We start from the raw sequence: 26,412 nt of genomic DNA, 5'->3' as shown, positions 1-26,412 counted from the left end.
CCGGAATCTCCAGGAATCTCCTGGAATTACCTGGAAATTGACAAGAATGTCAATTAACTTGAAAAGAGGGTATGAAATGCCCACAGTAAAGGTGTTTTACCTGTGGCACGGCTGGCTGTGTATATGAACAGGTGCAGAAAATCCCTCTTTTAGACATGACATCCGTGTCACGGGTCAACCCCCCTCTCTTCCCTCTATCCCTCTGTGTTTCTCTCCCTATTCAAACAGTCTGCATAAAGCACTACATTCCACAATGTTGCACCTTCGAGAAACACAGCGTCTTCTCTATAGAGTTAGCTCAGTATCTAGGCAAAGAGAACATTCATGTTACAGCTAGAAGAACCGGTTTAAGGCAGAAACGCTTGTTTACTTCAGTAGCCAAAAAGTGATGCTCATGGTCTGATTCTGAAAAGTATCTTTTATTGCCAGGTAAAGTATAAAGCTTGCTGCTTGTAGAAAAGGATTGATTTATTTTTGCAGTCTGACTGTTGTAGGGGATTAATTATGTGACTCTTGATGTAATTCTGTCTGTAGTCTGACTTTTGTGTTTGCTGTTTAAGACTTAGTACTATTAAACAGTGAGCTGAAAACTGCAGCTGATCTCCAGCGTTATCTTTTGATTGGAGTCTTTCCTGGATAACGTTTCCAGGCGCAACACTTGCCCCTTGCGATAGCACATAGGGCCTTGGTTAAGAATCACTGCACTGGGGAATCTGAGAATTTCCATGATTTCTATACCATGGATGAATGTATGTACTGCTGGTGTTGAGTAAAGTCTGCCTGCTGGGGTGTATGACAGTATACGGCATGACAAGCTGCACCCAACAAAATTCTTTCATCTACACTGCTATTCAACATTCAGGCACCAAAACTTCCTTTGCATCCAGTCACCTTAAGCAGTGCTTAATTCCTCATCTGGTTCCAGCTGCTTGCCCTTTTGAGTCTTTTCAAATGTTCTCTTCCAATAAAAGCAAAGCAGAATAAATTATACATTTGCTTCACACACACTCATGTTCTCCTCCCAGAGAGATCAAACCATGGGGGGGGGGGGGCTTATGCTGGAGTTGTCTCAAATGCAGACTTTCCATGTGATTGCTACACACTCCGTGTCGCTGCATTATAAATCGATGATCAAAAGAGCCCATAATAACCCAGTGAACTCTACCAGCATGTGCACCTTGCTCATGAAAGTAATTGCAGCTTAGACTCTACAGGGAAGAGAACGGACCAGTCATATGACTAGCCTCAGCATCTGAAGGGAAATTTATCACTCAGTGTCTTGGCCGTTGAGCTCAGTTTGATACTCCTGTACTCTTCTGCGGCATTCCAGCACACTGTGCCAAAAAATGGGGGGGGGGGGCTCAGCTAAGGTAAACACACACACAAAAAGGTGACAAAAACCACCGTTGATACCTCTGAGCATGTTTTGCACAGTATGTGGCTCTTGCCCTTTTTCTTCGGTCTTCCGAGCCAGTCCGAAGGGCCTTAATTAATGGTGAAATAATAATAATCAGAAAAGTCTGAGCCCATATGAACAGTCCTTTAGCTGGCTTTGTCATATGTTGCCCTTTTCAAATGACGCACTGCAATCCTAGCAAGGAGTGATCAAATGAGAAGCAGATAAGCAAATCAGATTATGTTTTATGTCTTTAACCCAGGGTTCAGTACCAGAGACCCTTGCGTCAAATCTCCCTGAGAGATAACCCTCACCCCACCTCCAAGACCATGCTAAGAGCAACAACAAAAGAAGTACAGAGAAAATTGCATCTTTTTTGCAGGCAAGTGAACACGGTGGAACTGAAGTGCCAGCTCATTAAACGGAGGTATTTTTTCCTAAGAGCTCCTGTGGGAAAAACGAGTTGCTGATCAAAACAATCTCAGCCATTTTATAGCCCCTTTGAAATGTTTCAGACGTTGTGCTCCATGCTCATCTAGAATTAGAAACCTGCAGCCGATACACTGACTGCTGCTTAGTTGAAGTCATGTGGAGGAAGTCTTTGCACATGTGGAGGAAGTCATGTGGAGGAAGTCTTTGTGCATGTGCTCCCTTCCCAGGATGAGCAACATTCAGAGCAGATACTACCTCCACACTTTCGCACTCTGCAGACAACTCGGCCAGTGTGCTCACGCCCATGCTCCCTTCCTGCACAGTCAGTCAACCCATGGACATTTTGATTGGGAATAGAGCAGGGTGACTAAAGGGTGCCAAGAAATAGCTATTATAAGGCACAAGGTATGCACCCCTTAAATGGGACAGGGGGACTGCTGCAGTGTGCTAGTTTTTCATGTCAATATAGAATGGTGGCAAAGGAAGCAACCATGGTGGCAAAACATAGGGTGGGTGGGCCAGTGACACTACCAGGGGAAGCCAACTAACTACAATCAGTCAGTCCACCCGCAATTGCCTCTCTTCCCGGATAGGCACAGGAAGTAGCCATGCTGCAATAGCTCCCCACGCTGTTCTAATGAACTGTGAATTGGTCCATAGGTGCAAAGACTGAACTTGGGATACAGCTTGAATAAACCAATATAAACAATCTCAAAACATTTGAAATCAGATGTTTAAAAAAACCCCTGCAAAACTCAGTTGCCCATTAACTCATTCCTGGACATCAGAAGGCAATACACCACTGGATGGTCTTCTCACTAGGAGCTGGGCTGCTCCATAAAGCACCATTCGTACCTTTGTCAAGTCACATGTTTCCATCTTCCCCACAGTGCTCTGGTAATATCTGAGAAGCAAATCAGGGAGACAGAAGGGTCATGTGTGATGGTACTATATAGGTTCAGCACTTCCCTGGAGACCAGTGACAGATCTTTTCTTAGGTCAGTCCCGTATGTTTTTCTTTAAGTGCTCAAATATTATCGAAGCAGTTGGACCCAGTTTCAAGGAAATGACCACCAAACGATTCCAGAGGCATACAAATCAGCCCATTTCTGTAGCCGAAAATCCACAAATAAAAAGGACAGTCTTCTAAGAGGCAATTAATTGTCAATTACCATGGCTACTCGTGTTTTTAATAAAAGACAAGGAAAACACCTGATGGTACATCAGTACCCAAGGAAGGCTTCTAGTCTGCTGTGTTATAGGCACCTGGTTGGCCACAGTGTGAACAGACTGCTGGACGATGGGCCTTGGTCTGATCCAGCAGGGCTTTTCTTATGTTCTTACATTTGTTCTTATGTAAGTGCCAATTCCCAAAATAACTCCTGCTTCTATTTATTTCAAAGAGCAAGGTAGCAAGCAATACACACGTGCACCTTTAACAGCTGATGTGCATGCATATCGTAACCTGGTCTGTGGTGGTAACAATACTTGGCATTTATATTCATTTCAATTCTTGGGCATTTTTCACATGCACTGTAAAAAAAAATTTCAATACCCTTGTAAATCAGGCCAGTAGGATGATTTCTGTACTGCAGACTGGACCCACAGAGGGTGAGACCCAGAGAATCGTGGTTTGTGAAAGGCCATGTAGAAAAAGTGATATTTTCACCTGGAACTGATAATCAAAGCTGCATGCATAACACTCTCACACACACACTGCACTGAGACACAAGTCCAGCACAGTTTTCGGGTATAAGCTTTCGAGAGTCAGAGCGCCCTTTGTCAGATCACAAGAAGCAGAGGCGAAGTCCCTTCTCCATGGGAGCCATGGTCCTGATCTGACAAAGGGAGCTTTGACTCTCGAAAGCTTATACCCCGAAAGTCTTGTTGGTCTCTAACTGGACTCCAATCTAACTGTTTTGCTGCAGACCAATATGAAACTAAGTCCAGCAAACACACATACACACCAAAAAGGCTGATTCACAGAGAGGATTTCTCAGACCCCTTATATTTATATTCTACCTTTCTTTGCAATAGAGTGAATCTTCAAGTGACGAACAGAATGTAAAATACAAATGGGCAATACAGGCTAACAGAAGGACCACCTCCCACATCTAGTGGTAGAGCATCTGCTTGGCATGCAGAAGTCCCAGGTTCAACCCCCAGCATCTCCAGTTAGAGGGACTAGGCAAGGATGTGATGTGAAAGACCTCTGCCTGAGACCCTGGAGAGCTGCTGCTGGTCTGAGTAGACAATAGTGACTTTGATGGACCACGGGTCTGATTCAGTATAAGGCAGCTTCATGTGTTCAATACGCTTCCCTCCTCCTGCACATCCAGCTGCCTCTCTTGAGGAATTTTAAAGATTTGGGGATTTAGTAATTGGTCTCACTGTGCTTTCAGACCCCCACAGGTTATCAGATACTGCTTACTAAACAGCTCTGTAAACCAGTCAATGCTTTTGAGTTTCATTGGGCTAACGCAGACCAATAACCAAAGACAATAATAATTCCTGCCTATAAAACGATCTTGGGGAAGGCACTGGCAAGCCACCCCGCAAACAAAGTCTGCCTTGGAAACGTCAGGATGTGACGTCACCCCATGGGTCAGGAATGACCCGGTGCTTGCACAGGGGACCTTTACCTTTATAAAACGATCTAACCATTGACATTCAGGAAAGAATGGCAAAGTATCCCAGCAAATGTTAAACCTGCATTTGTTGAGATAATACGAAGTGGGGAGTAGGAAAGAGGATTTAGAAGGCACTTGCAGGGGAGAGAAATAAGCCACTTCTTCACACATTACAGAGTACACAAGCTGGTCCCGGGTCCCCACCCTGGTTCAGAGGTAACACAATCACACAATCAATTCCTGAGCATGTAGTGTGCACAATTAGGATCAGGACCATGGTGCATGTGGAGGAGGGGATTCAGACTCTTTTCCTGCTCTGTTTTCCCCAGTGTGGAACAGCCCCAGGGGGAGCTATTGAGCCAGTGGGGGGGGGGGGGAGAACAGAGTTGCACTTACCTGTAACTGTTGTTAACATAAGAACATAAGAAAAGCCCTGCTGGATCAGACAGAGGCCCATCAAGTCCAGCAGTCTGCTCACACAGTGGCCAACCAGGTGCCTCTAGGAAACCCTCAAACAAGACGACTGCAGCAGCCCCATCCTGCCTGTGATCCACAGCACCCAAGATAATAGGCATGCTCCTCTGATCCTGGAGAGAATAGGTATGCATCATGACCAGTATCCATTTTAACTAGTAGCCATGAATACCCCTCTCCTCCATGAACATGTCCACTCCCCTCTTAAAGCCTTCTAAGTCGGCAGCCATCACCACATCCTGGGGCAGGGAGTTCCACAATTTAACTATGAGTTGTGTGGAAAAAAATACTTCCTTTTATCTGTTTTGAATCTCTCACCCTCCAGCTTCAGCAGATGACCCCGTGTTCTAGTATTATGGGAGAGGGAGAAAAACGTCTCAAGGGGTCTTCTGTGCAGGCACACACGGGACTGCGCATGCACAGGCCAGCCAACGGAGGAAGATTTTCCAAGCTTCTGGAATAATTGGCTCCATAGAATGCTTCCCCTTGGTCTAGTGCCTCATTTTCCTGCCCAAATGCTCACATGACCAAGGGGGAGGGGAGCGCTCTTCCCTCAGTTGTCCTATCTGCCACCGTGTTACCTCCCTTTTAACCGACAAGGAAGGGTCTCACAGCGGGGAAGGAGGGAGGGGTGTATGCCTGCATAGAAGATCACTTGATGAACAACAGTTACAGGTAAGAGCAATTCTGTTTTCATCTTCGTGGCTTCTGTGCAGACCCACATGGGAGAGTGGCAAGCTCGCTTACCCAGGCGGCAGGTACGGGACTGGTCAACAAAAACGAGACTGTAACACTCTTCTCCCAAAAGCTGCTTCTCTACCAGAGTCCACGTCTATCGAGTAGTGTTTGATGAAGGTTGACAGGGTGGACCACGTCTGCAAATGTCCCGAAGATCAACTCTGGAACCGAAGGCAGCGGAAACAGCTTGAGCCCAGGTAGAGCGGGCTTTGATGCGAAAGGGGCATTTGATCTTTACCCCTTCGTACGTCAATCGGATAGTAGATGTAATCCATCTGGACAATGACTGGGAAGACACCCCATTCCCTTTGTTTGAGCCCCTGAAGCAAACAAACAGATTATCTTGCACTCTAAACTCAGCTGTTCGCTTTAAATAAAATAGCAGAGCCCTTTGGACATCTAATGTGCCTTTTCTGCTTTTGAGTTAGGGTTTGGGGGGGGGGAATTGGTAGCACAATGTCCTGGGACATATGAAATGCAGACATCTGGTTCTAAGTACCAGTTCGTCTTTGTGGAATTTGGTAAATGGAGCATCATGACGACGGGCTGTCAAGTCACTTACTGTCCTGGCAAAGGTCATGGCCACCAGAAAAGCTGTCTTATAAGACAGAAAAGCTAGTTCACAAAAACCCATTTGTTCAAACAGGGGCACTCATTGGCTGCATCAACACCAAAGAAAGACTCCACTGAGGCATGGATAGAGTCATTGGAGGATATTGTCCAGACCCTTCAGGAATTTTCTAGAATGAGGGTTAGAGAACACTGAGGACAAGTCAATCCCCACATGAAACGCAGAAATAGCTGCCAAATGTACTTTAATTGAAGAGTCAGTAAGTCCAGAATCTTTCAGGGACAACAAGTAATTAAATATGTCGGATAAGGAACATTTGTCAGGTACAATGTTTCTTTTGCATGCCCAACAGGAGAATCGTTGCCATCGGGCAGCATAGGACCTTCTGGTGGACAGCTTATGTGACAATAATAATACTTCTACCACTCTATTGGATCACTGACTCACTGGAGGATCCTCCATGCTGCCAGATGTAGCGACTGGATGTCATGGTGGTATAGGGGTCTTCTCACTATGAGATCGTGAGGTGGGGAAAGTATGCAGTTCCCCTTGGCCAGGCTCGAGAGTGCAGCAAACCAGATCTGTCTGGCCCAACATGGGGCAATGAGTATGCAGTCGTACTTGACCGCTTTGATTTTGGCCACGACCCTACTCAACAGGGGGAATGGGGGAAATAGGCAGGAGAATGCACTCGTCCATGCAAGCTAGAAGGTATCCCCTAGGGACCTTTGCCCTATGGGCCCCCTGGAACAAAAGTGGGGGCAAACAGTATTCTGCTGTGTGGCGAACAAGTCTAAGGTGTGCCCCACATTTCGAAAAGTGGACATAGATACTTGGGGTTGAGACACCACTCACGTTATAGTTCCAGTTGCTTGCTTAAAGCATCTGCAATAACACTGCTTTCACCTGCAATGTGAACGGCCATCAGTATAGTCCGATGCCGGGTGGCCCAGTGCCCCACTTGTGACGCCTCTGCACAGAGATCAATCGACCCCATGCCATCTTGTTTGGTGATGTAGTATTTGGCAGTCACATTGTCAGCTGCTATTTGCACTGCACTTCCTGTGAACCATAGTTGAAAAAGAAACAAGAGCCAAGTCTGATCGCTCTCAGCTCTTAATAAAATTTATGTGCCAATTAGACTCATATGGTGACCAGAGCCCTGGTGGTTTCCTGCCTTCACAATGAGCCCCCCACCCCGACAATGAGGCCTCCGTAAAAAGATGCACCCAAGGGTTGGGAGCCTGGAAGGGAACCTCTTCAGATGACTGGACTCTGAGGACCACGTGTGCAGAGACTTTACTATTTGTCTGGGGACTGACAGTTTCTTGAAGTGGGGATCCACAATGGGGGTAAATTTCTGCAAATCATTTAAGGCACCATCTTCAGGCACGGATCTAGTGACCCTTTTGAGTAAGATAAAAGTACAAAACAGCACTTTATTGCAAACAGGCTTCCAAATAGTTCAGACAATACCTTTCTGTAAATCAGCTGGAGAGAGTAGAAAGATTTAGAGCTGTCAAACCCTGAGGAGTAGGGTCACTGCTTTTTCTCTCTCTACTTTTTTAGCCCTGCATTTTTAAAAGTAAAGGTCCCCTGTGCAAGCACCGGGTCATTCCTGACCCATGGGGTGATGTCACATCCCGACGTTTACTAGGCAGACTTTGTTTACGGGGTGGTTTGCCAGTGCCTTCCCCAGTCATCTTCCCTTTTACCCCCAGCAAGCTGGGTACTCATTTGACCGACCTCGGAAGGATGGAAGGCTGAGTCAACCTTGAGCCGGCTACCTGAAACCGACTTCCGTTGGGATCGAACTCAGGTCGTGAGCAGAGCTTTTGACTGCAGTACTGCAGCTTATGACTCTGCGCCACGGGGCTCCTCCTGCATCTTTACCAGAAGCCTAATACACCAATATTTACCAGGTGAAGCTTTTCTTGAGAAAAACTGGTGGGAAATGCTTCAATTGCTACATTTCTGAGGCTGTGTCGAGCTCTTGGTAAAGCAGGGGAAGAGGGCCAGAAAGTGGTAACTCTCCCAGTGGTGTTTGGAAGAAGGGGGTAAGCAGAACAAGAGGCATCGAACAACATGACTGCATCCATGTTCCAAGCAACGGGCAGCACTTCTTTCCAGGCAATATAACTGCAACCAACATGATCAAGGCCCTACAGCTTTAGTGGTGCTCAAAGAGACGAAGCAGAAAGCATAAACCAACCCCCAAGCAAAACTGTATTCAAGTCAGTTTCATACAGCAAAAAAAGCAACAGCAACTATGTTACATATATATTTCCCAAAAGCATTATGGGATAACATGAAATAATTCTTCTGCAAGAGAAGGATAAATAATGGCTTTCATTAAAAATATCTTCTCCTGTATTGGGCCTAGTCAAGCCAGTTAATCATGATAAGAGTCCAGTTTCAGGAAAAGGATGAGCCCTTTAAAAAAAATCCAACACAGATGATCTCCCATTCACAAAAGTCCTCGTTTTCCTCTTAGCATCCTTTCATCAAGGAATGTGAAGTTCTGCTTGGAAGATAAGCTCCGGAACCACTATCACCAAGATAGCCAGCACCAAAGTCAATGTCAAAGTGGGGAGGGGCGGAAACAGACCACTGGAGCAGCTGGTATCTGTCTGGATGTGACTGGAACGCCCGTGTCCCCTTGGCTGGGGCTCTACGGTAATGTAGCCATTAATTATTCGGATTCGAGGAGGTGGATCGGTAGTACTGAAAGGCAAAAAGAGAGAGAAACAGCAACTTTAATCAGATGTTATTCACAAAGAAGGCAGGAGCACAATAAAGCCGGTTAGACGACTGAAAGGTACGTCCATATCAAGCAGTACAAGACACTCAGGACTTCTGCTGAAAATGGCAGCCCTGTGGTAAGTTATCTGCTTTCCCCTTCATAACAAATAGTAAAACCAGTTCAGAAAGCAAAGGCCCAGTTAAGATCCCCAATCCTTACTCTCTGTGCCCTCACCTGCAGAAGTGAGACAGGTGACGACTAGAAACAAAGGTATTTTCAGTGGTGGCCCGTCACCTTTGGAACGCCCTCCCCCATGAGGCTCACCTGGCATGTCTTACTGTCTTTCAGATGCTAGGTCAAAATATTTCTGTTTACCCAGGCTTGTAATTAGGGGTTCCATCGTTCCGGCTGTTCTATACGGTCTACTTCTAGCCTGAGGACTATTTTACAATGATCATATTAGGCTTCGCAGCATTTGTTCCAATGCTCTGGCTCGTTTTTAAATGGCTCGTTTGGTTTTATCATATTGTTTTGAGTTGTGAGCTGCCTTGAGAAAAGGGTAAGGAAGCCGGCTGACTTACAGCACAATACTGTACGTAGTAACTCCACTCAAAGCCCATTAACTTCAGGCTGAAGCAACTCAGCACAGGATTATGCTATTAAGCCCCTGGTCAAAGAAAAGGTAAATGCGACTTCTGCATCACTTTAAGCCAAACCAAGGGAATTGAACATTGAGTGCTGAGAAGGTAAATCTGTACCAAAATTCAGCTCTGATCAACTAAACCTAGATATAAGCATGGCTTGAAGGTGGGGGGAGCTGAGCACCCTGGTGCTGTTGCTGTCTAATAGTTAGGAGGGCTGAATTGCAAATTTTAGCTAAATGTAGATTTAGCCAGGCTTAAAGGAGGTCACATTGCTCTGCTCCCTGGGGAGAAGCCGGAGTGACGGTTCAGTCCCTTTTAATCACCACTCATGTTCAATCACCTGCTCTAATCGCTCCTAATTGTAGCCTTGTGCAGTCCTTTGTAGCTGAGTCACAAACCCTTTTGTGTTGCTGGGCTCTCTTTTCTCTAATTGGCTGTAGCAGAAATTGGGGAGAGGTTGCCACAGGCCGATACTGAGCGGTAGCCTGTGCAAAAGCATCCACGCGGCCCCAGGATCAAAGCATTAGCAAAAGGTGAGGGGACCGAGCAGGTTAAGTACCTGGGCGCTGGAGTCTGTTTCTCTCCCCTTCCCCGCAACAACAAACTTAAGAATCCAACTTCATACATTTTAAATAAAATCTGAGCCTTTCGGTTTAAAAAGAAAAAGCCTCCAAGGAAAAACTTGAAGAAGAAATAACAGGCCCTCAAACTGCACACCAGGGAAAGGAAAAGAAATGAGAATAAAATAGCCTGTATGATAATGCCCTTGTATAGATCTCTGCTGGCACTGCATTTACGAATCAGTATGCTTTTTGTAAAGTAAAGCCTTTCCCTCTTCAGCTTTTGAGAAGGTTAACACATGGATAATACAGCAGACATTATGTTCCTAACGCCATTTGATAAATGTTCTGGAGGAACATGTTCACCAATGTTCTGGAGGAAATGCTGAAGTCATGGGATAAAGGGATGGACCCTCTTGAGAATTTGTAACAGAACAGAATGCGGAAAGTAGGAGTAAATGGACAGTTCTCTCAGTGGAGCAAAGTACACTCAGGGGTTCCATATGGATGGATATTGGGACCAGAGCTATTTAATGTGTTCACAAACAGTCTGGAACTGAAGATAAAGCAGCAGCCAAGCTTACAGACGACACCAAATTATTCTGGTGAAAGCCTAATCTTCCCCCGCAAAATCTCTCCCAATTGGTTGAACGAGCAACAACATGGCAAATGAAGGTGGATGAAAATCGGTGTAAAATGAAGCACAAGGGTGGGGGGAATCCAAACAAATGAGACACTGGTGGGAGTCTGAAATTGCAACAGGAAAGCGCTCTTGGGGCTGTGTGGGGAAACAGCAGAAAGTCGTTTTGTTCCTCATGCCCTGTTTGCGGACTTCCTGGAGTCATGCAGAAGCTAAGCAGGGTCAGCCCTGGTTAGTAACTGGATGGGAGACGGAATATCAGGGTTGCTAAGTAGAGAGGCAGGCAATGGTAAACCACCTCTGTTAGTCTCTTGCCTCAAAAACCGTATGAGGTCGCCATAAGTTGGCTGCAACGTGATGGGCACTTTACACCCACGCGCTTTCAGACTAGGGTTGCCAACTTCTAGGTACTAGCACAGTAGTGGAAGTCAAACAACAGTAGTAAGCCAAAATACAACAGTTAGATGCAAAAGTGTGAAGTTCATTAACCAAGTATGCACAAATGCACAATAAATAAGGGGGAAACACAAGATAGTACAGTGAATTTCCAACAACACAGGGTTGAAGAAAAGGACCACGAGGTCCAGAACATGGATACGATGCACAATACAATGACGAGGTTAACATAAAACCTTCAAATGTCCATGATTTTCAGAGTTATAATAACTCATGGTTCTTGTAAATCAAGGTGACAGTGGTTCCTGTGAGTCCAGTCTCTACAGGGATCCAGTATTCTCCTGTTTCGATTTTGGAAAATCTTCCTCAGGAACAACATGGACTGCTACGTAGCCTGTTCTCATGTGTCTTTCCAAACAACTTGAGCATTTGTGCATACTTGGTTAATGAACTTCACAGTTTTGCATCTAACTTGTATTTTGGCTTATTGCTGTTGTTTGACTTCGAAAACCTGTAGGTACTAGCTGGAGATCTCCTGCTATCACAACTGATCTCCAGCTGATAGAGGTCAGTTCACCTGGAGAAAATACCTGCTTTGGCAACTGGACTCTATGGCATTGAAGTCCCTCCCCTCCCCGAACCCCACCCTTCTCAGGCTCTGCCCCAAAAACCGCCCGCTAGTGGCGAAGAAGGACCTGGCAACCCTATCTGAGACTTAGTTCTCACCAAGGTGGTTAACCTCAATCAGGACTCCAATGATTCAGACTACTGGTAGTGGCTCCCACAATTATGAAGCTCTTTCATATAAAAATATCCCTCCTCATAGAAAACTAGCAGTTTGGGGAGGAAAATGTACAGCATAGTCCCACTGAAGTTTTTCTACAGAGGAATGTTCATCTATTTTTATTCACCCCGTTTTAGCAAAAAGCCATACGACACATGGGGAAAAGCCCAAAAGGCCATTTAAAAAAACCCACATTGTCCGCAAATATTGATGCAAAGAACATCCAGAAATATCCTCATGGCAGCAACATTTGGATTAATGCAGTTACCTCAGATTCTTTCTTCTCCAATACATAAAAACTATGTTATATGTAACTGCCAAATACTTAACTCTGATACAGACATTGGCTCAAAGTAAAATTGTCAATAACTGGCCAAATACCTGTTCCTGTTACATGAGGGTATGTGAAGGAAGGAAGGCTTTTACATTGCTTGGGCCCATGGGGTGTACACAACAGAGGCACAAGGCAAAAGAACATAAATCCTGAGCCGCACTCCTATAATACTGTCTGTGTGTGCACTTTGCAAAAACCCATTATATCCTTAGAATCTCCATCCAACGGGGCTGAGCAACCCTCATTTGTGATAGAATCATAGAATCATAGAGTTGGAAGGGACCACCTGGGTCATCTAGTCCAATCCCCTGCACAATGCAGGAAATTCACAACTACCTCCCCCCCACACCCCCAGTGACCCCCACTTCATGCCCAGAAGATGGCCAAGATGCCCTCCCTCTCATCATCTGCTTAAGGTCATAGAATCAGCATTGCTGACAGATGGCCGTCTAGCCTCTGCTTAAAAACCTCCAGGGAAGGAGAGCTCACCACCTCCCGAGGAAGCCTGTTCCACTGAGGAACCGCTCTAATGGTTAGAAAATTCTTCCTAATGTCTAGATGGAAACTCTTTTGATTTAATTTCAACCCATTGGTTCTGGTCCGACAGACAGATTGTGTTGCTATTGGAACCATACCCCAAGTTACTGCTTTACTTTTCCCCAGAGAAGTGAGTGAACAACAGCTGTTTACCTATAGCAGAAAGTAAAGTAAAGAAGCCATCTTAGCTGCCTTATACTGAATCAGCCTACTGGGTCCATCAAGGTCAGTATTGTCCACTCGGACTGGCGGCAGCTCTCTCCGGTCTTAGGTGTGTGTGTGTGGTCTTTTATGTCATCTCAAACATGGTCCAAGATCACTCTGTGAGCTGCCATGGCAGCGTCAGGATTTGAACCCAGGTCTCCTAGATCCTAGGATGACCCTCTAGCCAGTGCTCTATATTGGTTCTCACAGTTAATAACCAAGGCAGGAGCCCTTCTGCCTCCTCATTAGGAAAATTATGCTTCCCCTGGCAGCATTCAGATAATGTGCTTGGAAGGAATACATCAGCGTTTGGAAGGAATACTCATACAACACAAGGCCTTAGTCACATGCCAGTAGTCTGTACCCGTTCATTTTTTTTTACCACTTGGCTCTTCCACACAAAGCACACGGATATCCAGAACGAAACATATTTATCAGCGCAACACGGACACTGGGAGCTCTCCAAACCACCTGCCTCAAAAACCCTTCCCTTTTCTTCTTCTCCGAACATCCTGAAGCTTCCGCATTACAAAGAAAGGCTACCAAGATTAAACTAGTAAAACCAGACGCAGGGAAGACAGAGAGCAAAAAAAAAAAAAGTGAGAAGAGGCCAGCAAAATTAGAAGCAGACGCCTCTGTCGCATGCGCAACAAAAAGGGGTAAGGGAATAGCCGCTCTCACGCGCGCAGAAATCTCCTTGCACAAAAAGTGGAGTTGAAGGGGGAAGCTGACATCCCTCCAAAGCTCTCCCTTAACTCTGTGCTGCTTGCCAGAAACCATTGTTACACATTCCAGGTGAAGGAAACACAGCCACCAACCGACATAATAAAAAGCGTTATTAATATCCATTATTCTAATGCCATCCAGCTGCTATGTTCTCTTTCAGCTGTGCGTTGGCCAAGTGCATTAATCTCCCCACCACCACCGCCCAAAAAAAAAAGACAACTCTGGGAATTTGTAGGCAATCAGTATCCCTTTTAAGCCCCGTTACCTCTCCATAGCTAAAAGCCCCCATAGGAGACTCACATGCTAGTGGAAAGAAGCCAGCTGGCAAGGCAAACCAAAGAGCAAACCTGATGGCGGACACATTTATAAAAGAGCCAGACCAAAGCAACATAGCAAAACTAACTGCCAGAAGTCAGCGGCTAGCCTATTCTTCGTTCATTGCTTAGAGTAATTGAAGGAGCAGATCCAAAGCAGAAGAGGTTTGACAAAGATCCCTACCTGGAGTATAGATTGCAGGTGTCTTTACTAGGAGAGAAGGGGCTTGGTGGAGGGGTCCAACATAGTGTAGTGGTTAAGAGCGGTGGTTTGGAGTGATGGACTCTAATCTGGAGAACTGAGCTTGATTCCCATCTCCTCCACATGAGCGGTGGACGCTAATCTGGTGAACTGGGTTGGTTTCCCTACTTCTACACACGAAGCCAGCTGTGTGACCTTGGGCTAGTCACACACTCTCAGCCTCACCTATCTCACAGGGAGTCTGTTGTGGGGAAGGGAAGGGAAGGGAAGGTGATTGTAAGCAGGTTTGATTCTTCCTTAACGGTAGAGAAAGTCGGCATATAAAAACCAACTCTTCTTCTTCTTCAGGGTTTTATTTTATTCCGTAGGTTCTTAATTTGTGATTTGTAAGCCACCTTGAGGTTTGTAGAGAAATTCCCCTATTTGTCCTTAGCTCCATTTTGTGGATCTATGGACCGGTTCAGAATTAACATGATGTGGCTACTAAGGGATTCCCTATTTTTGTTTATTACTTACTTAAAACATTTGTTAGCCGCCTTTCTCCCTTGCAGAACTCAAGGCAGTTTACAATATGAATAAAACATTATAAAACACACACTAAAAACAACAATTATAAAATCCATTAAAAAGTCACAATTTAAAACACTCCAATTAGGATTACCAATAATAAAAGATACATCAATCAAATGCAATCTTCAACTGTCTCCTGAAGATCAACAATGAGGAGGCCAGGCACACCTCCCTGGGGAGCTTGTTCCATAACTGTGGGGCTGCCACAGAAAAGGCCCTCTCTCGTGTTCTCATCAAACAAGTATCTTGAATTGGTGGGACATTCAGGAGGGCATTTCCCTACAATCTTAGTTTCCTGGCAGGAACATATGGGAGAAGACGGTCCTTCAGAAAACCCGGTTCCAAGCCATGCAGAGCTTTGAAGGACAAAATTAAAACCTTGAATTGGGCTCAGGAGCAGATCTGTACCCAGTGTTATTGCTGTAATATCGGGGTCACATGCTCCCGATAGCTGGCCCTGACCAGCAGTCTTGCTGCAGCATTCTGCAGTAGTTGCAGCTTCCAAACACTCTCCAAGGGTAGCCCCAAGTACAGTACATTGCAGTAGTCCAGACTAGATGTAACTAAGGCATGGATCACTGCAGCTAGATCTGACTGACCCACGAATGGACACAGTTGATGCACCAACTGGAGCTGGGCAAACACACTCCCAGTTACAGCAACCACCTGGTTTTCTAAGGTGACAGCGGTGTCAAGCAGCGCTCCCAAGCTGTGAACAGGCTTTTCAAGGGGAGCATAACCTCATCCTTGCTGGGGGACATCTGAAGTCCTTGATCTGCTTTTCTACTAACCCAGAGAACCTCTGTCTTGTCGAATTAAGTTTCAGCTCATTCACCCTCATCCAGCCCATTACTGACTCCGAGCACCAGCTCAGAACCTCAACAGCATCCTCAGAATTAGGTGGAAAAGAATGGGAGAAATATGGGAGATGAACTATTAGGGTATGAACTATTAGGGGGGAAGAAGAAGAAGACGAAGAAGACAAAGAAGAGTTGGTTTCTCTACCACTTAAGGGAGACTCAAACCGGCTTACAATCACCTTCCCCTCCCCACAACAGACACCCTGTGAGGTAGATGGGACCGAGAGAGTGTGACTAGCCCAAGGTCACCCAGCTGGCTACATGTGTAGGAGTGGGGAAACCAACCTGGTTCATGAGATTAGTGTCTGCCGCTCATGTGGAGGAGTGGGGAATCAAACCCGGTTCTCCAGATCAGAATCCACCGCTCCAAACTACCGCTCTTAACCACTACACGACGCTGGCTCCCAAGAAAATCCCAAGCTACTGAAAAATAACAAAAATACCTTTTCCTCCCTTTCTTTTCCACCTAATTCTGAGGATGCTGTTAATGTTCTGAACTGGTGCTTACAGTCAGTAATCCTGTCTTGTCAGGATTAAGTTTCATCTTGTTCACCCTCATCCAGCCCATTACTGACTTCAAGCACCGGTTCAGAAAATTAACAGCATCCTTGGAATTAGGTGGAAAAGAAAGGGATGGAAACGAATTTTTGTTATTTTTCAGCAGCTTGGGAGTTTCTCTTACTTCCTGTCTTGCCCTAAATAGTTCACGATCTCTCAAATTGCAGGTGGGGGGGGGGGATTGTCAGTGAGCCACTTAAACATTCAGAACTAAACTGAGATTTGAATCACGAACCCATAGCCTCCTCCCCCAAACTCACTCACAACCATTATATCAGTTCTGTGTAATCATTAACAGATGCAGCAATACAGCAGCGTTGGCTACAATACGAAGCATCACCTGATGAATTCTGCATGTCATACAGTCCCCCAGCTGAGTCATTTGGGGGGAGGAGGATGGGACACCAGCTTGACTAGCCCCGATGCACAGGCACCTTACAGTCCACCTCCAGCAGCAGCATAGAATCATAGAGTTGGAAGGGACCACCAGGGTTATCTAGTCCAACCCCCTGCACAATGCAGGAAATTCACACCTCCCCCCCCCCGACACACACACAGTGACCCCTATTCCATGCCCAGAAGATGGCCAAGATGCCCTCCCTCTCATCATCTGCCTAAGGTCATAGAATCAGTACTGCTGACAGATGGCCCTCTAGCCTCTGCTTAAAAACCTCCAGGGAAGGAGCACTCCCCTCCACTCCCCGAGGAAGCCTGTTCCACTGAGGAACCGCTCTAACTGTTAGAAAATTCTTCCTAATGTCTCAACGGAAACTCTTTTGATTTGATTCCAACCTGTTGGCTATGGTCCGACCTTCTGGGGCAACAGAAAACAACTCGGCACCATCCTCTATATGACAGCCCCTCAAATACTTGAAGATGGTTATCATATCCCTTCTCAGTCTACTCCTGTTCAGGCTAAACATACCCAGCTCCTTCAACCTTTCCTCATAGGACTTCGTCTCCAGACCCCTCACCATCTTTGTTGCCCTCCTCTGGACACGTTCCAGCTTGTCGACATCCTTCTTAAATTGTGGTGCCCCAAACTGAACACAATACTCTAGGTGAGGTCTAACCAGAGCAGAGTAAAAAATTACCATCACTTCACATGATCTGGACACTATACTTCTGTTGATACAGCCCAAGATCGCATTTGCCTTTTTAGCTACCGCACCACATTGCTGACTCATGTTCAGTGTTTGGTCTACTAAGACCCCAATATCCTTTTCGCACACCACTGCTCAGACAAGTCTCTCCCATCCTATAATTATGCATTTGATTTTTCCTACCTAAATGCAGAACTTTACATTTATCTTTGTTAAATTGCATTTTATTAGTTTTAGCCCAATTCTCCAGCCTGTCAGGATCATCCTGTATCCTGGCTCTGTCTTCTACCACATTTGCTACCCCTCCCAATTTACTAGCCCCAATGAACTAGCACATTACAGTCTGCCTCCACCGGCTCATTACCTTTCCTCGATGCGTACCCAGAGGTCATTGAACTGGCGCAAGCGCTGTTTTTTCTGCTGCTGTTTCTTCTTCTTTTTCTTGTACTTCCTGTCCACTTTCTCCAGCAAGTCAATACTTTCCGGGAGCAGCAAGTGAGGCAGCAACTCTTCCTCCTCCTCCTCTTTCTGCGGATGCTGCTGGGGAGGGTGGAGCTCCTGGGAGATGACGTAGGAAGCATATTCTGGGGAAGACGAAGAGAGGGCCGACAGCGCCTTTTGATTCTTCCCACTGGGAGAGGAAATTTAAAAACACCATTGAAAAGAAGGAGTGAGAAGGCAGGCTAGTGAGAGTTTCCAACATACATATATGCAGAAACAGAATTGGTAGACTACGTGTATTCACAAGACTATAAAGCAAACATCTCTGATCTGCAGAACCGGGTTTGATTCCCTACTCCTCCACATGAAGCCAGCTGGGTGATCTTGGGCCAGTCACGCTCTCTCAGCCCCACCTACCTCACAGAGTGTCTGTTGTGGGGAGGGGAAGGGAAGGTGATTGTAAGCCAGTTTGATTCTGCCTTAAGTGGTAGAGAAAGTCAGCATATAAAAACCAACTCTTCTTCTTCCTCTCACCTCACCAAAAACACTACAGCAGGGCTGTCAAACTCAATTGTTATGAGGGCTGGATATGACATAAATATCACTTGGTCAGGCCGGGCCATGCCTCGCCAGCCCAGTTTGAGAATTCTACTAGTAAAAATGGATACTGGTCATGATGCACTACCTATTCCCTCCAGGATCAGAGGAGCAGGCCTATTATATTAGGTGCTGTGGAACACAGAGACAGGACAATGCTGCGGCAGTCGTCTTGTTTGTGGGCTTCCTAGGGCACCTGGTTGGCCACTGTGTGAACAGACTGCTGGACTTGATGGGCCTTGGTCTGATACAGCATGGCCTTTCTTATGTGAGTTGGGTGGGGGGAGGTGCCTGCCTCGGCTGGCTTGCAGGCCGGATAAGAGCTCTCAAGGGGCCAGATTCGGTCCGCGGGTCTTATATTTGATACCTCTGCATTACAAGAGGTGTAAAATTTTTGTGTTTATTTATAGCAGGTACTTAAGGATTGGAAATGGCAGGTAGCCATAATGAACTTAAATAATCCTATCCACTCATCAATAGATGATGTTCTCAGATCTCCTTAAGTATTCAAAGCTTTCAGGGCAACACTTTTTGAACTCTTTTTTTGTGAGCATGAGAACCAGAAACTTGTTTCTCACCGGATTTCCATTCAAGAAGGGCTGCCAACATGGAAATGCTCACTTCACTTGACAAACTATGAGTCTGAGACAGCCAGTGGGGAGGGGGGCTTCCCACTGCTTGCTGTGAGGTAGAACAGAGTCCTGATGCAGCGGGCAGACAGAATGATAATGTAGACATATTAGGCCAGACAAACTGTAGCTGCATCATCTTTCTTGCAGTCTATTAACCTTTAAAGGTCAGCACAATCTCTCCAGAAGGAAATTCTCCATTAAAACTACCGGGCTCTATAGGGGCTGCCAATAATAACTCCAACCTGGCCACACAAGCATGATGGGGAGTAATCAAATGACCCAATGCAGAGAGGTGCAACAGAATTACCTACCCCCAGAGAAGGCACACCCTGAACGATGCCCACGCTCCTCTGAGTGCAGATAGCTCTTCCTATTGTTTACACTAAAAAGAAAGCTACTTGGACTGTAACAGTGATGTGTGTCTCCAATTTTAATTGAGAAAAAAAAAGAAGTACGCGTGAAGTATCAGAAGTCTGGGAAATACTTCCGGATCCTTGTTTCAACTACAAGTATGCGCTGTGAGGAATGGGGGAGGGGGGATTTACCAGTCAATTCCAGAGACTAAAGGGCACAAGACTATGGAAGGAGGGTGGCGATTTTTACCGATGGAGATTTGGGGGGTTCTTAGAATGTCGTGCAATGCCATGACGTCACTTCCAGGTATCAATCTGGAAGCGATGTCATGGCATTGCACAAAGCCATCCCCCCCACACACCAATTTTGCTCCCATTCTTCCATTGAGCAATGCTAGGATAAAGTGAGAAAGTCCTGCTCTACAAGGTCTGTGGATGTTTGGGTGTACATCTTTCTCTCTCTGGTCAATATTTAGCTAAAGGCTGCATCAGCTGGGATTCTCCATTTCCCTGTCATCATTGCTGCAAATGCAGAGGCATTAGAAAAAGGCTATCTACACAGGAGTTCTGTATGCACTTCCCCCCTCTATGCCACCAGAGGATATTTAAAGGTCATTTTTTAAATCAGTAATTGCTATATCACTACAGCACTGATGTTGTACAAATTTGTTGCCACAATCTAGAAGGCTTTCTTTAAAAATGAAAGCTGAGAATTAAGATGTACTAGAGCACGGCACTACAGCATTAGAATTCTACAGTGAGCTAGGAGTTACTGTTTTTGGGAGAGGGGGAGTCACTAGGGTTCATAGAATCATAGAATTGGAAGGGACCACCAGGGCCATAAAGTCCAACCCCCTGCATTATGCAGGAAATTCACAACTATCTCCCACCCCCACACCCCTAGTGACCAGAAGATGGCCAAGATGCCCTCCCTCTCATCATCTGCCTAAGGTCACAGAATCAGCATTGCTGACAGATGGCCATCCAACCTCTTCTTAAAAACCTCGAGGGAAGGAGAGCTTACCATCTCCCGAGGAAGCCTGTTTCACTGAGGAACCACTCTAACTGTTAGAAAATTCTTCCTAATGTCTAGACGGAAACTCTTTTGATTTAATTTCAACCCGTTGATTCTGGTCCGACCTTCTTGAGCTACAGAAAACAACTCGGCACCCTCCTCTACATGACAGCCCTTCAAGTACTTGAACATGGTTATCATATCCCCTCTCAGTCTTTTCCTCTTTAGGCTAAACATACCCAGCTCCTTCAACCTTTCCTCATAGGTCTTGGTCTCCAGACCCCTCACCATCTTTGTTGCCCTTCCTGGACACGTTCCAGCTTGTCTACATCTTTCTTAAAAGGTGGTAGCTGGAGATCTCCTGCTATTACAACTGATCTCAAGTCGATAGAGATCAGTTCACCTGGAGAACATGGCCGCTTTGGCAATTGGACTATATGGCATTGAAGTCCCTACCCTCTCCAAATCCCGCCCTCTTCAGGCTCCGCCCCCAAAATCTCCAGGTATTTCCCAACCCGGAGCTGGCAACCCTAGGAGTCACAGACAAGTGGTGCCAGTGAGAAAATGGGGAAATGGTAGCCCTGGGAGGCAGAGGCAAGGAGAAGGACACCAACATGTGCGAGACCTTACAAAATGTTACTTTCCCATTCACACAGCATCTAAAAGCACCTTGACTAAAAGACTGTATGAATCACGGTGATGGAAAGATCAGAGAAAAACGGGGTGGGGGGGAGATGAGAAAGTGGACTGTTATGGGACAACTTCATGTAGATGCTCAAAAACAAAACAAAATCCACAACCCCTGTTCCAGTTTGGATGTCAAACAGGAGCAAAACCTCCATGTGGAAGCAACCAAGCAAAGCTATGAAAAATCATACCCATTCTCCTCCGAAATGTGTGCCACAAAGGCCATGCACAGCAGGAGGAAATGTTCAGAGAACAGAACATTTCCCTCCTCCCTTTCATGCTAAGCTGATTTTACAGGAGGGGAGGAAATGTAAAGCAAAAGCACTCTCGTGCCTTTAATTTTCAGCCAAGTGTACCCACTGAACCTGAACTCAGGAAAGAGAATGCAAAGCAAATTTCAGACGGGCTGATCAAAGACACACATATGCAAAAATGTATGGGAGGGAATGAAAAAGCCTCTTAGGACATCACAGGTGGATTTAGGAATAACCCATGGGGCAGCCTCCCCCCGCCCACCCACCCCGCCCGCAAAAACAACAACAATGAAGCAGGGAAGAGCCCTAGGGCAGACTGAGTTCAAGTATGAACGCTTACAATTCACTGACCATTAAAAGACAGGGGTAAATGATCAGTGACTCACTCTGGAAAAATGTTTGGACTCCCAGGAGGAGGAGAAAGAACAACCTGTGTTCAGTCCTTGAATATGACAGAGAGAACAGAAGGTAAAGGAATATTCCTTTATGTTTTGTGGGGGAACATGGGCCAATGCCTAACCGCTCCTCTTGATCTGAGCTGGTAAAGCTCCGTCTCACTTGGGACAGTGCCGTAACAATGGCTTCTCAGGTGCAATCAAGAGATCGGAAGCAGGTCATATAATTGTGTGCTTTTCTCCTCCATCACTGGAGTGAATCCCCACATGCAGCCAAACCACAGTGGTCCAATCTACATGCCACAATTCCAGTTTCCCGATTGTGTTTCAAAGATCAGGAGTCTGCCAGAGGCTGACTGTTTCGATGCTGATATAACACTTTCTAAGTTGCAACCATGGTTAGAAAGTCGGGATTGGCGTAGGCTCACATATTCCGTTCCTATCCAGCAAACTGACTCCTCCCCCTTTCCCCATGATCTGTACTTAAATTGTGAAGCACTGTGCCTGAGCTGGCGCTAAACACGGTTAGTGTTGAGCAAGGTTAGAACCAGGGTGGAAACCAGGAGCGCTGACCGGCGAACATTGGTTATGAGGTTAGCATCAATACAGACTTAACACTATGCCAAGAGAGAAGGGAGCAAGAACTAACAAAACAGCCTTCTGGGCTTCCAATGCCTTGTGGGAAGTTACAGCATTTTCCCCCTAGTCCGCCAGCCCCAGACTATACCTTATAGCCCCTTTTAAGTCAGTGTGGTGTAGTGAGAGCCAGTGTGGTATAGTGGTTAAGAGTGGTGGTTTGGAGCGGTGGACTCTGATCTGGAGAACCGGGTTTGATTTCCCACTCCTCCACATGACCGGCAGCTTTGTGACCTTGGGCTAGTCACACTCTCTCAGCCTCACCTACCTCACAGGGTGTCTGTTGTGGGGAGGGGAAGGGAAGGTGATTGCAAGCCAGTTTGAGTCTCCCTTAAGTGGTAGAGAAAGTCTGCATATAAAAACCAACTCTTCTTCTAGTGCTTTAAATCTGGTAAAATGCAATGTTTTCAATGAGTCTAGTTCACAGCAATCAACCAATTTCACCAGTGCCTGGAAACATAATATATTCAGTAAAATAAGCAGGTATGCAAATTCACCTAAATTTATTCCTGATGCACAATAAGGGTTTGTAGTAAGTCTGGGGTAAAATGCTTATGGATTCTCTCCTGCACCTGACAGAGACAAAAATGCATATATTACCTGTTGACAGCTTGACCAGCAGGGGTGTGTTCTACTTCATACCCTTCTCTCCTCAAAACATCAATCACCGTGTTGTTGCCTATGAAATGACCTACAAACAAAGAAAAACAAAATCCCAAAAAACGTGAATCAATGCACATAAACAACCACATTGCAAGCAGTCCAGATAATAAGCAGGAAAAAAACAACCACTTTCCAAACAATCCAGATAAGCAGGCAAAAACAGCGATATGAAAATGCTGGCATTTTGCAAAAATATGCAGCGGACCAAACCAAGCTGGATGCCAGGCACCACTTCGGATTTGGCCATGGGTGTGCAGCTAGGGTTGCCAGGTCCCTCTTTGCCACTGGCGGGAGGTTTTGGGGGTGGAGCATGAGGAGGGTGGGCTTTGGAGAGGGACTTCAATGCCATAGAGTCCAATTGCCAAAGCAGCCATTTTCTCCAGGTAAACTGATCTCTTTCGGCTGGAGATAAGTTGTAATAGCAGGAGGTCTCCAGCTAGTGCCTGGAGGTTGGCAACCCTATGTGCAGCAGCAGCGAAGTACTGATTGTTATACTGTGGATTATTGGGTTTTGCAAGCCAGCTAGATGCTCAATCTTTTTTGAAGTTCTTTAATTCCAAAAGATACAGTAGTGGTTTTCTAACTACGTTTCAGGGGATCCTGGAACTTCCTCAGGGTCTATCGGGGGGAGGGGGGAGCCAGTAAGGGAAGTCAGGTTTTCCAGAAAGACAAGTGACCCCCATAATCAGTTCTAAATTCAGAATAACACCCAGGATTCCCTCACGTGGAAAGAGTTCCTATGGAAGCTAGTTTCAGAGGTTAGCCGTGCTGGGCTGCAGTAGAACGGCTAAGATTTGCGTCCAGTAGTATCGTAGAGACCGACAAAAAATTTAGGGTATAAGTTTTCAAGAGTCAAAGCTCTCTTCATCAGACATGGCATCTCCAGGGTTGCCAACCTCGAGGTACTAGCCGGAGATCTCTTGCTGTTACAACTGATCTCCATCTGATAGAGATCAGTTCACCTGGAGAAAATGGCTGCTTTGGCAATTGGACCCTATGGCACTGAAGTCCCTCCCTCCCTAAACCTCCTCAGGCTCTGCCCCAAAAACCACCCGCCAATGGCAAAGAGGGACCTGGCAACCCTAGACTTCTCTCTTTCTACTCGTGTCTGAAAAAGGGACCTTTCACTCTCAAAAGCTTAAACCCTGAAACTCTTGTGAGTCTCCAAGGTGCTTTGACCTTGGGCTGTGGCTCAGTGGTAGAGCATCTGCTTGGCATGCAGAAGGTCCCAGGTTCAATCCCTGCCATCTCCAGTTAAAGGGACTAGGCAAGTAGGTGATGTGAAATATCTCTGCCTGAGATCCTAGAGAGCTGCTGCCGGTCTGTGTAGACAATACTGACTTCGATGGACCAAAGGTCTGATTCAGTATAAGGCAGCTTCATGTGTTCATGTGTGCTACTGGACTTGAATCTTAACGGGTCAAAAGCTACAAAGTCTGAAAGCCACTAAGATAAAGTAGTTCCCGCTGAAGCTCACAAAAGAGTTCTTACCATCCTAGCTCAAGTCACAAAAGCCTCCAAGAACAGAGCCAGCTCTTTATTTTACGTCTTCTACTACCTCATGTGCTCTCATCTGTAAGCCCCTCCAAAAAATTCTGGGTTGGGTCCAGCAATGTGTGAGCAGAAAGGAAAACGTGCTTGGCGCTCTTCTGCTTGGGCCAGCAGAAGTGCAACGGCGGCAGCCAGCAGGGTACTTTAATTTAGTTTTTTTTTTTTTTTTACAAATCAACAATGTGCATATGGAGCGATGGAATGTCCAACAGATGGTTCCGCGTGATTTTTATTTAATTTGCTTTTGAAATGGTATAAGAAGAAATACCATGTGGTATGTCTTGTGCATGGAGAAAGATAGCAGGGACACGATTGCTTTCACTTTGCCAAGAGTGAGGTGTGATTTTAGCACATCCACTTGAGCCAGGACAACTGTGCAAGCAGAACACTTTTGTAGGTTCAAAGGATTCAAAGGTGAATTCCTGAGACCATGGGGCTTGTTCTGGATTAACAGTTACAGCTGAGCCATGGAAGGGGATAAGACGTTAAAGTCATCCTATGGCAGGGCAGTGGCTATGGAGTTGGACCTGGGTTCAAACCCCCTCTGAACACAAAGTATACTAACAGTGTAATCCTAAACAGAGTTGCACTATTTAAATTTGTTTGAGTATTGGGACTGCATGGTAACTAGGCCAGTAACTATCACCCAGGCTAACCTACCACAAAAGGATATGGTAAGGATAAAAGTATAGGGACCATATATGCTGCTTTCATCTCCTTGGGATGAAGAACATGGCGAAAAAAGTAGTGAAATAAAGCACTCTTACACTTCAATGGGGTAATCTCTACTGTTAACTGAGTAACATCTGTGCTGAGGACTGCTGTTCCCCTTCCTGTCTCAGGTATTTTATAAATCTTGGCCTATCTTTATTCAAGCCGGCCAAAGATTCTAGGACCAGCATAGTCTGCTTGTTTGTTTTATATATTGTGCTATGGTTTATTTATATATTTTCATGCTGTAAGCTGCTTTGGGTCCTTTCTAGAGAAAAGTGGGATATAAACAAATAAATAAATACCCCTGTTAAAATGGTGCCACTTCTACTTTATAAAACTGGATTTCATCGGTTCCTTCTACTTTATTTGACAATAGGATGGCCCAGCACTCTTGGACCGAACCAATTATAAATCCTATAGGATTGCCAGGTCCCTCTTCGCCACTGGCGGGAGATTTTTGAGGCGGATCCTGAGGAGGGCAGGGTTTGGGGAGGGGAGGGACTTCAATGCCATAGAGTCCAATTGCCAAAGCGGCCATTTTCTCCAAGTGAACTGATCTCTATCGGCTGGAGATGAGTTGTAATAGCACGAGATCTCCAGCTACTTCCTAGAGGTTGGCAACCCTAAAATACCGTTACCTTTCCTTTATTAACAATAAGCTCCTTCGGCTGGAGGTCTTGAGCCACACAATAAAACCACACTTCAAACATCAGTAACAATTACAGAATGATTAATAAAAGAATATTTTGCCACTAGTAAAAATTTGAGATTGTCACAATATTTAGCAGGAGTGTCTCAAATATATTATAACAGACAGGAATTTGGCCACAGACTGCATAACTGCAGGACTAATATCAGCCAACAAAAAAGAGACTACCCAAGGTTCAATGGCAACTTAGCACTTGCTCACAAAGGGGGGAATCCACAGTTCTTGCAGTGAAGACCATTGGTCACAGAATAACAAAACGTGATCAGTATTCTCAACCATGCCAGAGGCACAACGACAAAGGCCTCCAAAGAATGGAGTCTTAGCAAATTGCCCCTTCAGTTTGGCTGTA

At 45.7% G+C, this 26,412-nt stretch overlaps 1 protein-coding gene across 1 annotated transcript in view; it reads right to left on the bottom strand.

Moving 5' to 3' along the window:
* Window positions 1-8,711: 8,711 nt before the first annotated feature.
* Window positions 8,712-26,412, bottom strand: part of TRABD2A (TraB domain containing 2A) — a gene marked incomplete at its 5' end in the record, with an annotated part of 91,305 nt that continues 73,604 nt past the window's right edge. Inside the window, 3 exons of the mRNA XM_056848313.1 lie at window positions 8,712-8,965; window positions 17,781-18,047; window positions 23,027-23,117. Of these exons, the coding sequence (XP_056704291.1) occupies window positions 8,746-8,965; window positions 17,781-18,047; window positions 23,027-23,117 (578 nt within the window). The remainder of the gene's footprint in view (window positions 8,966-17,780; window positions 18,048-23,026; window positions 23,118-26,412) is intronic.

The sequence above is a fragment of the Euleptes europaea genome, chromosome 4 (assembly GCF_029931775.1).
Source record: "Euleptes europaea isolate rEulEur1 chromosome 4, rEulEur1.hap1, whole genome shotgun sequence".
NCBI classification, from domain to species: domain Eukaryota; kingdom Metazoa; phylum Chordata; class Lepidosauria; order Squamata; family Sphaerodactylidae; genus Euleptes; species Euleptes europaea.
This window is presented reverse-complemented; position numbering and strand designations above follow the sequence as displayed.